Below are 16,180 nucleotides of genomic sequence, written 5' to 3'. Positions count from 1 at the left end.
GACCTTTCCAGCGAGCACGCAGGGACGTTTTGGCGATGACATCAGCGCTGGTGGAGGCTGGAGCGGGCTCTCGCCGCATGGCGTAACTCCCACAGACCCACCTCTCCAGACCGTTTTGGCCAACTTCCTGCCTCCAGGCAATTCAAAATGTTTAGATACGGGCTTAAGTGACACAAGGCTCTGGTCCCATCCCTTTCGATTCCCTTTCTGGAAGGTCGTGTCAACGTGACTATGTTGAGCTCTGGGAAAGGTCCACACTACCGAGCACTTGCTGATATATTTCCAAATTTAAGAGACTCGAACTTAAAACGAACCCTACATCTTTAAGGCGGCGCCTTCTACAAGCACGTGAAACAGCCTCAGATCACCGTCGTCGAAATCCTGTTAATAACAAACAACAGCACTGAGGTCGATGGGACCAAATTAGATGCCCAAACGCTCTGCTCCACCCCACAGCACCGCCTCCACGGACGTCCTCTCCGGATCGCTCCTGCAGCCCCGCGTCAGGGCTTCGGCCCCCGTCCCCATCGGTGCCGGTCCACTGCTCATGACCGCACCGCTTTTGCCGACAGGCTTTTAAAGTAACAAATGACGGGTATCACTGGGTTGAATCAAGCGGACTCGCACTGTTATCTTTTTTTGGCTTTCACTTCTTCGGAGGAATTAGGCATTTAGGTTAAGGCATCACGCACCCAGGAGACAGCAGGAGGCTACCCCCGTGCAGAGTGGAAGGCAGCACCAAGGCCTGAAGCGGGTCCGAGGGAAACCAGTATCAGCAACTGACTGGCCACGTGGCCGGGAGGGAACGAGAGGCACGTGTAGAGGTGCTGTGGTCCATGCCTTGCCCCTTGAAATCCCTGAGGTAGGATCCAGTGAGTTTTCCAGGTGCGAGTTTCTCAGTCTTGGCTGGTTTTAAAATTTGCTTTTTCGTGGAGCAGCTCAGGCACTTGCTAGGGGTGGAGTCAATAATCCCTCTCTCCATTTCCTAGACAATAAGCCAGAAACAAGAGGAGGTCGCCCTCTGTCCCCTCTCTAAATCAGTTCTGGGACTTTCAGCCGTTCGGAAGATGGGTGGCACAGCCAAAGCTGCACCTTGGCCCCATTTAAATATTTAGGCAAGTAATCTCTTGCTGCTCATGCCAACCTATGCATCCGCCCCGCAGTCTCGACACACCGCAGTGCCACCCGGTCCATAGACTGTGACCAGATGAAACCTTTTTTTTTTTTTTTGCTTCTTAACCTATTTCCACCTCTCTTGAAAAATGTGCACCAAATTGTTATGTACCCTCTGGGCTCTCAACCCGACACGGGGCTTGAAAGCTCCTTATACAGCCAGTGCGGTGCCACTGTACCTTCTTGCCCGTTCGGTTCTGCTCCTTTCAGCATTTCTGAATAAAACTGCATGGCTGAAGGAGCCGCTCCCACAACAAGGCAATACACCTACAGCCCCTCATTTAATCTGAGACGCATTCATTCTTTTCCCCCAAGGCAACATAGCTGGAAAGCCACGGCTGAGACACAATACTTGTCATAACACCATATTTATCAAAATTAAACGTGCATATTTTGCCCTGCTGCGACTCGGGCTTTTCCACGCACCGTAAAGAGGACATGTCACCGCAGTGAGCAATAGCAGGGCCAAATGCGCTAATGCAGGCAAGTCCGGAGCAGCAGCGCTCTCTCCCCCGCTCCGAGCATGACTCTGTGGGTACATGTGAGCAACTCATTTACATGAGACTTGGCAGTTCAGCATTAGCCAACTATTCCCAGCTCTTCAAAAGCAGAAGTCTTGAGCCCCTCAGTTTGTAGCTGCTCATCTCGAGGCACTTTGAAGCAGCTTGGTTTTCAAAGGGAAGGTGCTGAGACTTCCTAAAAACCGGCCCCCTTTAAGAAATCGTGGGTTGGACACATGACAACCATTACATACAAAACCTGGTGTTGCTTTGGCATTGAAAACGGATGCAAACAGGTGTCAATCAGTTGTATGTGCAGGTGGTTAGGTGCCTAAATATGGTGACCTCATTATTTGCAAAACACTGTATTATATAGTAAGTTTAGAGCGAGACAGCCATGGATGGGAGCTCTGGGTGGGGACATATGTCTAATAGCAGACCCCTCTGCTTGCTGGGGAAGAAGGTAGGGAATGGGTGCTCGCACCCCAGGCAGCGCTGGAGATTTAAGTCTAAAAATTGGGCCTGCCTAGAGAGTAAGACCCCTCAGCACCGATAAGGTTCAAACCTTCCTGCTCTCTCTCTCTCTCAGCCCACGTGCTGTTTACATTAGATAAAATGCCATCTAATAAATCTGTGGGCTGGAGAGCAGGAGGAGAGAGGGTAGCAGATTCTCACATCATCAGGAGGGAAATAGACTTTTAAGAAGCCGGTTGTGTCTGTGCACAACAATGAAGCTTTATGTCTATATAAACTGACAAGTCAAATTGGACTCCGGAGCCCCATTTTGCCCAGCATCAGCACCATTTTACGGTGATAGCTTTCCTCCTGCCTCCGCAGCCTAATGGCTCTGTCTGCCAAGAAGGGCAGTCAGTATGATTAAAATAAGCATTAACCGAATGGTTTCGTAATTAGCTCCCCCCTCTCTTTCTTTCTCTCTCTCTTTTTTAACATATAGCTCCGGCCTGCAAGAGATGGATAGATTCTTTTGTTCCCTAGCAATGCATTTCACAATTGCAAATTTTAAGTTGTCATTTTCTTAAGGCCAAGGGTTAAAGTGATTAAAGAGAATAGCAACCTCTTCGCGCTCCAGTCAAGCCTTTAAATGGAAAAAGAAACAATAGTGGTTATGATATTTAAACAAAACCAAATTGTATATAATTATCCTGACACTGCATCACACTAAAGATTCACTGAAGTGCAATGATTTGTTAAAAATCCCCTTTACGAGACAAAACAAAGGCCGCATTTACCAATGCACGCGCAGTAGGTGAGTGAGCCTGCAGTCCTGCCAGCGCATTGGGACATATTTCCCCCACCAGTAACTCGGCCCCCCCAAGATGTCCAACAAGGTCCACGCGTTCAAAACCCTCCAGCGGTTCCTCACTTACTCGATGGCATGAAGAAGGGTCAGCACAAGCACCAACCAATCATCGCATCATCTCTAACCCTATGGTCAGTCAGCCAGGATTTAACTGGCCTTGCTGTTACTGGGTGCTTCTCACCCATTTTCAAATTGCACAGGGTTGCTGTGCCTCAGCAAGGCCTTCACCATGATAACCAACACCCTCGTGGACAGGTTCGAACCACATCCCACGTTACAGACTCGTCCGTTTTCTAGGAGGCCTGTTGGCTTTTGAGCTCTTTGCACCGGTGGTGATGTGGCCTTCAGGTGGCTGAAACAACATACCACATGTGCTAAACAAACGTTCACATGGCATTTCCTTTGGGACAGCCATGCTGAAACCAAACCGAGGCCGGACCCGACCCGTGTGCGGGGTCCCCGCCGCGCCCGCGCCCTGATCCGTCACTGGGGCTGTGTGAAACTCTACGGGATCCTGCCTCGCTCAGGGGCCAAATGGGCGCAGCACCCCCTGGACACAGACCCAGCTGCAGTTTTGGGGCCTGGAAGGACAGCACGATATGGAAAGAAAGAATGATTCTTTTTTTTTTAATGGTGAAAGGGCACCTTATTCCACCGGTATTATGCTCAAAGTACCTTTTGTCTGCATTAGGTCCTGCCTTCCTTAACATACGACGCAGAAGATACAGAACGTGTCTAGCACAAAACACATCATCTGTCCTTCCAAGCATGTTAGCTGCAATAGTCATTCACGTACAGAACTTGGACTCTCACAAATGCTGCTGTATATCTATTTTTATACCAAAGCGCTAATGTAAAGTACTGCATTTCCTGGGGCCTCTGCACACACCATGTTTAGGTCAATGCAAGTCATCTTCATATCAGTTAAAAAAAAAAAAAAGCGTGTCTGGGGTAACTCGAACCTAGTGCAGAAATGCCCTCGGAAAAATCAGTCGAAAACCCACACGGGTATATGTTACAGTGGTATGCTGGGCAGCTATCCACAGCTTAAGCTGGAGGAGCTCAACGTAAACACACGGGTAACCTGCTCCACCGTTCCTCAGCCATGGGAAACAGCCACATCTCTGTCCATCTCTCTCATCTAGATCCCAGCGTACCGCACAAAGCCACTTCGAATGACACTAGTGTAAACATGTCACGCATCCAGGCCCTTAGTTTACAGAAAGCCTAAAAAATAGCTCTGAGAGATGGGAATCTCTCAGTGAGGCATTAACCATGAAAGCGTAAAGACAGCAATTTAAGTGCCAACACTGTTAACGCTTTCGTTACCCATCGTTTCAGCAAACATATTTAGCAAAGAATTTTCCAAGGGCTGCTCGGAGCCGGAGATGCTCAAGTCGCATCAATTTCAATAGAGAGCTGAAGGCCCATATGCCTGCCAGGCATCTCTCATTATGCATTATGAATTAAAGAGCCTGTAGCATATTGAATCAAAAAACGGAGCAAGAATGTATTCTCGCTAGGATTCAGGTTCATCAGAACAAATATTTCTCTTTCAACTCCTCACTTCACACACACACACACACACACACACACACACACACACACACACACACGTGCAGACACACACATGTAAACCCCACCTTGATATTTTTTGTTGATAGGAAATGTTTCGGGTTTTTCCCCTTGAAATTCGTCAAGGAAAAATGACATGAATATTTTTCATTACGTGTCAACAAACGCCTTCTATTTCAAGGCACCAAAATGAAAGAAATCTGTGTTTTGCTTCAACTGAAAATGCTGTAATTGCAGTTTGACCTTTGGAAGCCAAACCATTTGGTTCCCCCCATTTTGTTTCTCGTTTTTCTATTTCCACAGCTAGAAATCAGCTGGAAAAGCTGGCACCAGTGTCTGAATGGGGTGGGAAGGAGGATCTAATCAACTGGGGAAAGCTGGTATACTAGAATTTGGAAGGGGGGACAGAGGGGAGCTCCCATCCATTTTCACCCTTAAAAAAATTCCAGCCAAATAACTGATGCTCTTGAAGATGCAGTTTAATAAATCCCATCAGACTTCTTACTCCAAGATCAGGTACGTTCTCCACCCTGATGCACTAACAGGTTTCAGCCTCAGCTGAGAAGGGCCACCATTATGAGTGGGTGCATGGATGGCAATCAAGCCCGGGCAAGCAGTTGGCTCACTCCAGAGGCAGCAAGCAAAACTGCTGGTGAGAACTAATTTTGGGAGCAGCCTCTGTTATGCAGACCTCTGGCTCCCTGCAGAATGAAAAATGCTGCTGTTTGTAAGGCACGAGATGCATGGGTCTGCCTGAAGACACATGACACTAAGCCCCTCTGGTAGAGACAGCTGCTGCCCTGCAATCTCTGCTTCCGAGCCCGAGCAGGTAGAGCAAACACAGAGTCCGCCAAGGTCCTTCCTCACCGCAAAAGCAGAGCGCAGGCTGAGACACTGCACTATTAGTAGTGTTGATGGGGCACGGAGGGGTGGATCATTGCAGGCCAGTGGTTGTAAAAGAGGCCATCACATGCATCAAGACAAACCAGATATACAAGCCACAGCTGGTTCTAAATTGCCGGTATGTCCCTGCACCCTTATTATTTTTCTGTTAAACTAATTACTTTGTATTGACTTACTTCAGTGGGGGAAGAAAAGGATTGCTAAAACGACCTGCTGTACAGTGCATTGGACTTGAGTTTCCTTGCGCTCTGGGAATACCAAACAGGTGCTGTCATATCCAAGCCCATAAATAGCACGCAGGGGAATATTTCATTTCAAACCCTTGCCAACTCTCTAGTTTAAAGGGAACAGAAAAAACATCTGTCTTTAGAAAAAGTTTTCAGCAAACTCTCCACATGCCTGGTTCACTTTTCATCTCATCAGCTTGAAGGAATCCCAGCAGGGTCTGCGGAGGTCTCGTTCCCCCACAATCTGAGTGCAACTTTAGCAGGTGCTTCGAAGGCAGAGGAGGTTTGGACCCAATTTTACCCTCAGGAACTGGAGTGCACAAGCAGCACTGGAGCTGCTAAGTAACTGCAAGTGCAGAGTAAACAGGCCCGGGAGACCACGTTAGCATTAATCCCTTTATCAGCTTGTCTTTGGTCAGTCGCTCTTTGTCATCAAGCTGCTTGCCCATGAACTGCCATCAAGGACATGAAACAGCAAATACCCTACAAGCTGAACAAAGTAAACTTCCTTCAGCAGGGTCTCTTGCAGTGGTCCTGATGCACTGCCTTCATTACAATATAGACTAAGGGTGAGCAAGTGCCTAAAGCCAGCACTGTTGCTGAAAGCCCAGCACCAAGTCAACAAAAAGGGCAAGAAGCCACAAGCAGAAGTGCAAAATGCAAAGCAGCAGATGGGCTTGCGGGCAATTAGCCCGCATGACAATCCGGAGAACGCCAAACGTGCATCACCTCCCAGACAAATCCTAGGTGCAAAGGGCGCGTGTGCGATCATGAAGGACAGCTGCCTTAAAAGAAAGTTTTCCAAATGCCTCTCATTTGTTCCTGGGACAGGACGGACTGCCTTTCACCTCCCCAGGTCTGGCAGAAGGAAGATTTCAAAAAAATCCATACCCAATTATTATGTCTACCCTCTCTGTCGACTGAGTTAATGTGTGTGTTCAGCGCACACAGCATATGGCCAAGTCTGTGCAATTTCAGATATCAAATTAGGTGAAGGCCTGTAGTCTTGGAAAGGGCAGAAAATGTCAAAAGCAGCAGGGGTCCCATCTAGGGAACGACAGACGATGGTGGGAGGTCCCTCCGCGATCTCGCTGTCGGTGGAGCTCTCTATTGACAAATGTCTCGCTGCGGCTAACGAAGGCTCGCCACGTTTGAGGAACATGCAGGTATGTCATTTGCCTGTCACCTTGCTATTCACTCGCAGAATAAAACTCCCACTCCACAAACAAACTCTTGCCTTCAAGCCACAGTGAATTCGCTGTGATCTTTCATCTTGCTAAGAAAAAAAATTCTTATTTCAGGTAAAATCTATAACTTTTTTTTTAATTATTACTATTTATTTTGGCCATTAAGCTGAACGGCTAGGCAAGGGCACAGCTCTGGCTTCTGCTGCAATACCCGCGGAGGGAAGCATTCTTGCTCCGCTATGAGATTGGCTCTTCTGGATCTCAACAACGTCCCAGAGCAGATGAGGCAAGCCGCGCTCGCTGTGCTAGTGGAAGTGTCCCCTGATGTCTTGTCAGTGAAAAAAAATAGCTTTTAAAGAGCAGCATTGGCAAGACCGAATGACGATCGCATCCTACTGTGAAGAAGTTATTTGCACCAAAACAAGAGACCAGGTAGACTCTGCCTTCCCTTGCTGCTTGCAGAAGGTGTAAAGAAGGCAGGATCTGGCCCGTGGAGAGTTTAAGAGTGCAGCAGATTGATCTGCCAGCAGGCAACAATATGTTGCCATAAGGTGCAATATAACTCCTAGGAACAGGCTAAGAAACAGCTTTTTTAACTCAGCATGCTGTTAATGCTCATAAAGCACCTGATCCAGGGCCCAGTGTTGTGGGGAGACTCTCCGTGTCATTCAGCGGTCAAGGGGTTGGGAACTTATTTAGGGGGAAAGGGGGAACATCCCAAGCAGCTTCATGCAACTGCGTGCTTCCCGTGACTCCTCCATGGGTTGCACAGGCAGTGATGCAGATGCAGAGCCACAGCGGAGACTCGCCACATTACGCTTGTTTGGCCAAGACCACGATTCTCCAATGTGGCCTGACTGCACGGGAAGCCCAGCAAGCTCTGGGGTCTTCTTCCTCCACCTTTGGGCACTGAAGGTAATTATGAAGGACGTACTGCTCTCTGCAGGGACAGTCCATTTATTATGCTTGCTTTCCTCACCCATCTACTCGAGCAGCTTTTACTCAGAGAGAGGATAAACACTTGGGTGCGTGCAAAAGGCGGCCGGGGCAGAGAAGCCAGAGCCTTCTGCCGTAACTCACTGGGTCAGGTATGGCTTGAAGGGGTCACAACAGTTTATCAAAATACACATGTGATCTCAGGCGGGTTTTTGTTTTTCATCACAAAACCCATTGTTATATGCCAACAACCAACACCTATTAGGCACCAAGGATCTCACTGGCAGGTCGAACGAGCTACGTTTCCTCCAAAAACAGCACTGCTGGCAAGACTTCCGTCTCCAAAGCCGTGAGCCCAACTTCAACATGGATTTCTATTAATAGCAAAGATAATGCAGAGGTTTCTGGTTTTCCATGAATAGCAACGACTGCCCCAAATCCTTGGGCCCATCTGGCAACCCGGCATTATTTTTATATTACAGAAAAGTTGAGCAGCCCTAGCTGAGACAGGGCTCCCATGCCACCCCTCTCTGCCAAGGCCTCTACAAGCACATAGTGCGGGGCTGGAACAACTCCTCATGGTCAAGTAGTGTGAAAGTGCTGAGACATTTCAGGAAAATGCTCTTTAACAGAGTGGCCTCTGACAGCTGTGTCGTGCTCACACAAATTAAATCAACATGGGATATATCTCTGTGGTAGAGAATGTCCATTAATTCCCAGCTAAATCAACTCCCTGTGACAACCTTTCACAACAGTAAAGCGTAGACTGCCCATTTTAAAATAGATATTCCTTGATAAACAGCCCCTGAAATTATGTGATTGATAAACATAAAGATCTCAACCTCTTTAAACCAAATACGGCATATATAGATGTAAGCAAGCGGGTGTTTTGATTCAAGCCTTTTGCTAATAGTTAGTTAGGTCTTTCACTGCAATTTTGATCACTGCAAATGAACTGAATTAATCAATAAGAACATCTCAAGGTGCAAGTGAAATGGGAGTACTCTGAGTAAAATAAATAGGGCCTGATCCAGCAAACACTTTGGAAATTAAGTCAAATGCACATGCAAGTGTTGGCAAGACTGAGCTTCAAATAATTTCATAAAAATATGATGCCTGAAAAAAGCCTCCCTCTCATTTTCACTGTGCACGGTGGCTGGTTAGCATTGCCTAGGAAATAAAGACATTACTGTAAATATGCAGAGGAAGAGCACATTCCTCAGCCAAAAGGTTCCAGTTTGAGTGGATCTGTTCATTACTAAAGATTCTTTAAAAGCAATTCAAAGCAAGAAGCAGAGACTTTTTTTGATATACAGGGGGAGTGTCTACACGTGCATTTATGTTGGTTTAAATTTACTACGCAGTAAGTTACTGCGCATTAAGAGGGAATAGGCCAGCATCTACACATGCAGGCATTAAAGATCATTAACTCTGTGTGTGGACTGACTTGGGACTAAGGTTGTCCCAAGTCAGTCCACACACTGTTACTGTACAGTACATGTGCATTACTGCGCAATAACTAATAGGGCATAAATTTGATACTTGCATGATGCAGGTATCAAATTTACACTCAAGTTGGCATAAGCTGCCATATTTACTGCACAATACAGGATTGCATGTGTAGACACATGCCCGTACTGTGCAGTAATTTCAGTTATTGCACAGTAAATGCACATGTGTAGATACATCCTGGAAGATCAAGTGAGTTATCTGGGCAAACACCGCAGGAAAAGCCCTTTGGGACTGTGTGTCTGTCTGTCTTTCACTTGTTTGGCTACTAAACTTCCAATGCTGACGCATAAGCAAAGCACAAATATGCCAAGAAAACAGCAGAGGTCATTACTGCCCAACAGTCAAGAACCATTAGTCAATAGACCCATGCTTTTTCACCGGTAAGTATTCTCCTTACCACTTAAAATCACGCTGGCAGAGGATCCCTCAGAGCCTCACACCCCGTCGGCATGGGCTTGGACAAGGGAAGAGCCAGTGCTCATTCCTCTGCAGTCTCCATGACTCAAGAGCAAAGATGATAGCTCCCATGCCAAGGAGGATTAAAAACGCAAGAGGCTGCAATTCCTTTCAAAACATCTTCACTCCAGAAATCTGAGGCTGATGCCCAGACATCTGGACATTTTCTTCACTTGTCAAACAGTGAACGAGCGATGGGATTTCTCAACAGTCTACCGAGCACAAACAGATGACGGCATCTCACAGTTGAGAAGGCTCTAAGCCAGCTGCAGAAGGGAAAGCCAGCGCATGATGTTAGCTTGTGTTGAACCAAAGCTGAGATCCAGTTCCCTTGGAGAATTCTGCACAAATGTTATGTTGCGTTATGCCGCGCTTACCTGTTATGGGCTGTGCTTGGGTGTGCACTTCAGTAAGATGATGTGCCTGGCATGCTTTGTTGTTCATCGAGTTGGTCAGACAGGCTGACCGCTATTGGAATAGTCTCTGAACAAAGCCTGTTTGCCATCCAAAATATAGCTCCGTTTATCCATCCTACATACACGTCAACCCCGCCTTCTTATATACAAGGTACAAACTAGCCAAGGACCATGCTCTGGAGAGTCTGGGTTTGAAAACTCCTTCCAATAGCCGGATCTCACCTGGTGGATGCTCACCTGGAGCAGACACACAGCCTGCTGGTGCACACCAACCTCTTGGCCTTTCAAGGACCAGCACATGGATGTCCACAAAAAGAGGTCATATCCTTTTGTGGCAATAGAAATGCTCACTGCTCTCCAGGACCACTGCCCTACCACCATCCCAATCTCCTATTCCCTTCCAAAGGCAATACCCTATCCCCTTTTAACTGTGAGCCTCCTGATTGTTGGCCATTTCCATTTTTTCCCCAACATATCTCCAGGCCTCAATCCACTACTTTAGCAATGATGCACTGCTTAAAATAAAACCATTAGTTGAATTTGAATAAATGGATCCAAGTGACATTTTTCTAGTATTCCACCATATAACTAAAAACAGTTTAAAGGCCAAAAAGCCCTGGTTCACTGCAGTCATTGCACAACGTACCTTAACTCCTTGGGATTCAAAGCTGGCTGGTTTTTAATATTGGAAATATTGTGATTTGGATTCTTTCTCCAAGGGATACGCTATTACATTTTTTTCTGATCATTTTTGCTTACTACTGCTGCAAGTAATACCTACAATTGCTATCACTGAAAATGATGCATATTTTTCATTGGTTTGTTTGCTTCTTGCTTTTGGCAGCATTAAGTGTATGGCCCATTTCATTACACTTGGCTTTGCTTGTTTGCGCAAGTTTTACATGGAGGAGACAAACACATTTAAGAAATAAATCAAAACTACAAAAAAAAGAAATCTCGGGAGATCTCAGGAGCTGTTGTAGTACCTTAAACCACTTAACACATTAAAAAAAAACCCCATAGGTCACACTTCAAGTTACTATATCTCTTTATCCACAGCACTAGGCAAGTATAGTAATAAGACTGTTTTCTTATAAATATACTTATTTACATGGTTATATATTTCCCGGATCAGAGTTCTTCTCTTCACATAGGAAGTCACTGCTAGTCAAGACTAAATCCTTGCCTACCATACTTCTTTGCACAGTTATAAAAATCAGTAGGTATTAAAAATATACTACAGCATTTTTATCTTGAGTTCTATGAATAATATTCTATTGGGAGACATCACCATGTGTATTTCACGAAGAAAAAACCCACAACCCTCCAGTAGCATAAAAATATTGTGAATTCATCCTAAAACAGATGGTGCTTTGGTAGTGTTGGGAAAAAAGTTCACACTTGCTATTTTCAGAAAGAAAAAATTTTGTATATTTTAGATGCAATCACTTACCAAACCAACTAAGCAGGGCACGGTCAGCCGTACACCTTGTCGTGGCTTCTCTGTTACCAGAAGCTTTCAGGTGAGGTTGGAGAAACAGTTGTGGGGAGGAGGGGATGCTTTAGATAGGGATGATCCTGCCTTGAGCAGGGGCTTGGAGCAGATGAGCTCCTGAGCTCGCAGAGTAGGGGGCCAGGTATAATTCAGCATGTGGGCCAAAATACTCCCCTGACCCTTCCCCTCGCTCTCTCATTTTTGCCTGAACATGTGAAGGAGAGAAGGCAACATCTCTGCAAAGAGGATATCTGTGCCATTACTCACAGCACAGCCTACCCATGGGGAGACATTAGGCAACTGCCTCCCACCGTCTTAATCTACTGTCTGGCTGCACGGTATGATCTCTCACTGGGAAGAAAATTCACACGATGTGGTGTCTGGCCAATCTTCATCACCAGATTCTTTGCAGCCAACTCGAGGGGTCAATATCCCCATCACTGCAATATGCACCAGTGCTCGCTGATGAACAGATGCCACATATATATTCATTCGAGGTATCGAATTTGGCAGAGTTCATTCCAAATCCTTTCACTTTACCTAGGGCAAAGCCTGGCTCATTGAGCTGATACCGTCAAAGCTGACAACCGCTTTGATCCAGGAACAAGATCTCTGCGTGCGGACCTACCTCGTCGTAGACACTGTCATTTCTGCTGAAGTCTCCAGCCCTCCTTGGAAGTACGTGGACATGGACGTGCTGCAAATTTAAAAACAAAGCCATGAGGTGAGTGCTTAGAGCATTATTTTTTAGGCACCACTGGTGTTTTCCAGACATCCAATGATTATACCTTGCCACAGTATTATTTTCAGAGAAAAATGTGTTAACCTGTTCTATAAAGGTATCTCAAATCATCTGAGAATATGCAAGATGAAACACATGAGAGAGCGACTTTGCTGCATAGCCGAGCTTGCGAGTGGGGTGGCAGGAAGCAGAGGGCTCTGGGGAATTATTCACAGTTGTCAGTCTGAGCCATATTTAGCCACGGCTTTGAAATGACAATGCATCTCAAAGCCGACTAGAGTGACTCTGAAACCAACAGGAATAAAAATTTGCCACCCCAGGTAGGCAGACAGCAGGTGTAAGCAACAGGGGGTTTGTTTCATGGATGGGGTTGCACAATGTCGGGTTGGCAAAAGGCTGAGATGAGGATGGGATAAATGAAATTGTCCTCAGACCCCACTGGCGTACTGCACACATACCGTATCAGAGGCAAGACACAAAGGGATGGATGGCATGCCTAACGGGGTGTATTCAACAAGCCTAAAAAGGCACTTCCAAGTCTTGCTTTTGGAACGTTTCCCAGTTCAGTGGTATCTGAACTTAATGGACCAAACCCACCCAAGGATTCTGCGGATACAAGCCTGGGTGGAAAGCTCTGGTGATATGAAACCCATTGGGGACCAGCCCAAGGTGGACACAGCACTTACGGACCACAGGGACTATACAGTCGAGGATGTCAGAGTCAACAACAGCCCATCAGAGAGCGGGTGGAAATAAACAGTTGGACACAACACCCACTGAAGTCAATGGGAAGGTTCCCACTGTCCTCAGCAGAGGCGGGATCACACCCTGAAGTGTGCACAGCAGGACCCTGTCACCATCAACAAGAACGCCGCCTTTCTTCACAGGCACCAACCTCTTCTGGGGTGCTGTGAGGTTAGCCATCTCCAATACGTGATGCTGAGACTGGTCCTTTTTGCACCAGGGTGGGAGAGGGGAAGGGGCTTTATGTTGCCACCAGCCCTGGGGAAGCTTCTGCGTGAACGAGTGAACAAGCAGGAGACTCCTGAAGCACAACTCGGCTTTTGAGCTGTTGTGCTCAGATGAACACGTGCCAGTTTTCCATCAGCCTAATTGAGAGAAGTTCCTAAGGCAGGGAAAACACTTTTGCCAGCTGGCTCTAGACTTACCCATGAAACCAAACAAAGATCCTCACATTACTGGGGCAAACAATTGGATAATGAAGTCCCAAAGCTCCAATATGCCTTTGGAAGAAGGAAAAGAAGAAGGAGGAAAAAAGGAAAGGATACGTGTGTGCGTGTGTTCAGCTGCAGCAAGCCACGTAGCTCTGACCACAGTAGTAAAAGTTACACACACGCTCCCTCTCATCAGTAACTCTAGTGCAAGGCAGTATCTAACCACCATATTAGAAGTTACATCATAGCCTTGTACTATTAAGCATCTATATAATACTTTACATCGCTCAAGCTCTGTCCAGGCTTTAACTAATGCTCCCCCTCTCCTCCTGCCAGGTGGACAGCTAAGGACATCATCCTCATGCAGTGGAGGAGGCTTTCACATGACCATGTTCTTTTCTCATGTAACTCTACCACGGTCCATGCCAAAACCAGCTCGCAGTAGTCCAAAAGTTCAGCTACCTGGACTCCACAGTGACCAGCTTCAATAAAGTTACCAGTGCAGAGGTTCTTCAAAAGGCCAACGGACCAAGTGTGGCAGCCCTACTTGAACAGAGCCAACAGCGCTGGCTTGGCCATCTGAGCAGACTGGAAGGTGGATGTATACCCAAGGACATGCTAGACAGGGAGGGAACAAGAACAACAGGACATCCTTCACTACAAAGACGCATGTAAGCAAGATGCGATGACATTTGGAATTGATCCTGACCAGTTGGAAACTTTGGCAAGCGATTGTAACAGATGGCATCGTCGTCTCAACCAGGGCATTGACATCCATGACAGGAACTGGCTCGAACCGCTTGAAGAGAAAAGAGTCCGTAGGAAGCAAGCAGCTCCCGAACCACCCAAGCATGATGCATGCACTTGCAACCACTGCCACAGATCATGCAAATCTCAGATTGGACTCTTCATCCACATGAGACGCTGCAAACCAGGCATCTCCATCACAGGCTGCAATATCCACCATCTCTTGTAGACGAAAGGATGCCGACGAGTTCTAACACTGTCCTTCGTGCATGGCATGGCTTTCACCAAGTCGTTTCCCCCACCTGACCCATGCTCATCCTTGATCTAACCCCACTGACTCCAGCAGACTTACACCACAGATAAATCCAACCCAGGGAAACTCATGCAACCCCAAAACAGTCAAAGGCAGGAGTCAAATGCAGACAATCCCACTGGAGGGCCTTTTTCTGTGTATGGCTGTGCCCAAAGACATGCCACATTGAGAGCATGGGGCAAAACTCATCTATCTTTGTAGGCTTTTCTGCAGCAAAGTTAGCTGCAAAGTAGCAAGGTGTTTTTCATTTATTTTTCCCTCCCACTCTTCAGAAAGAGTCTACCAGAAAAATTCCTCAGAAAAACAGTGCATTGGTAGAGAGAAGGAGCAGGCGATGCTCGTTAAGAGAGAATTATGCTGGTTTTGAACACGTGTAGTTGGTGCCTAGATACCAGAGGTAGGAAGAGGTGAATCAGGAGGAGTCCCATGGGCTTTAAGAAAAGACCACTACATATTTTACACTTGGTACAACTTCAGAAGCTGCAAATCAACCCAAACGCATGAACCTCATGGAAATTTTCAGGAGATGCAGCTCAAGTGTATAATGAAACCCCAAATAAAAAAAAAGGAAAAACAGTTTGCTCATTTGCAAGGAAATGCAAAGCCTGCTAGATGGAGCTAGCTTCAGTTCACACAAAGCATTTGCTTACTGGAATAAAGAGAAAACATAAAAAAGTCTCAGTTCATGAAGTATTCTGAAACATCTCTCTCTTTCCCTAGTTTGCCCTGCAGCCAACTGAGTAATACTCTATTGTTCGCTGTTACAGTTATCCATTGCTTTCAGTAAATATAGAGTAGTGTTCAGAATGCTTTTGGGGGGTTAAAACAGTGTTTTTGAGTAATACATCAATGATAGTGTTCTGATAGGGTATTATACTAATACATCATGAGAGCGATAGTGCTCTTATGATGTATTAGTGCAATGCATCATCTGAGCATCATTGCTTTCATGATGTATTGCTCAAAACCACAAGGCAAGTTTAAAGAAGCTCTTTGGTACCACTGGGTCTTAAATTTTACATTTGGAAAATTAGGGATTTTTCAAGAAGGATAAAAGAATGGCGATTAAAAGAGAGCTATGGACCCTGCCAGTTTCACTGAGATAGAAGGTGTTTGTGGTTTTCCTTGGATGTTAAATGTGCCATAAATAACCTGCCATTCACTTTCTTTCCTTGAGACAAGTAGCTCTTGATATTTACCTGACAAATGCAGACTTTGATGCATTTCAGGTGGTTGTACGTAGCCAGACATCATGTTGCTAGCTGCAGGTGAAGAGAAAGTTAAACAGACCTACTTCTAATAGCTGTTCACATCCCCGCGTCACACAGTTTCCCACGATAGACACGGGAAAGGCATTATGCATGTGATCAGCAGTTTGAGAGATTCAGGTAGAGAACAGACACTGCATTTGAAGCCTATTTAGTCAGTGGAAAGGCTCCGATTGATTTTAATGGGCTTCGGATTGGGGCATAGGGCTTCAAAGGGGAGGAAGATACAATGCA

The 16,180-nt window shown here is 46.2% G+C and overlaps 1 protein-coding gene across 13 annotated transcripts in view; it reads right to left on the bottom strand.

The window, feature by feature from the left end:
• The window catches only part of FHIT (fragile histidine triad diadenosine triphosphatase), a 772,226-nt gene that overhangs the window by 90,294 nt on the left and 665,752 nt on the right, over positions 1-16,180 (bottom strand). For all 13 annotated transcript variants that reach the window (XM_090022431.1, XM_090022433.1, XM_090022426.1 and 10 more), the window contains one exon: positions 12,330-12,398. In XM_090022431.1, the coding sequence (XP_089878557.1) occupies positions 12,330-12,398 (69 nt within the window). The remainder of the gene's footprint in view (positions 1-12,329; positions 12,399-16,180) is intronic.

This window comes from Crocodylus siamensis, chromosome 11 (genome assembly GCF_052110815.1).
Source record: "Crocodylus siamensis isolate JL-2025a chromosome 11, ASM5211081v1, whole genome shotgun sequence".
Lineage (NCBI taxonomy): Eukaryota > Metazoa > Chordata > Crocodylia > Crocodylidae > Crocodylus > Crocodylus siamensis.
This window is presented reverse-complemented; position numbering and strand designations above follow the sequence as displayed.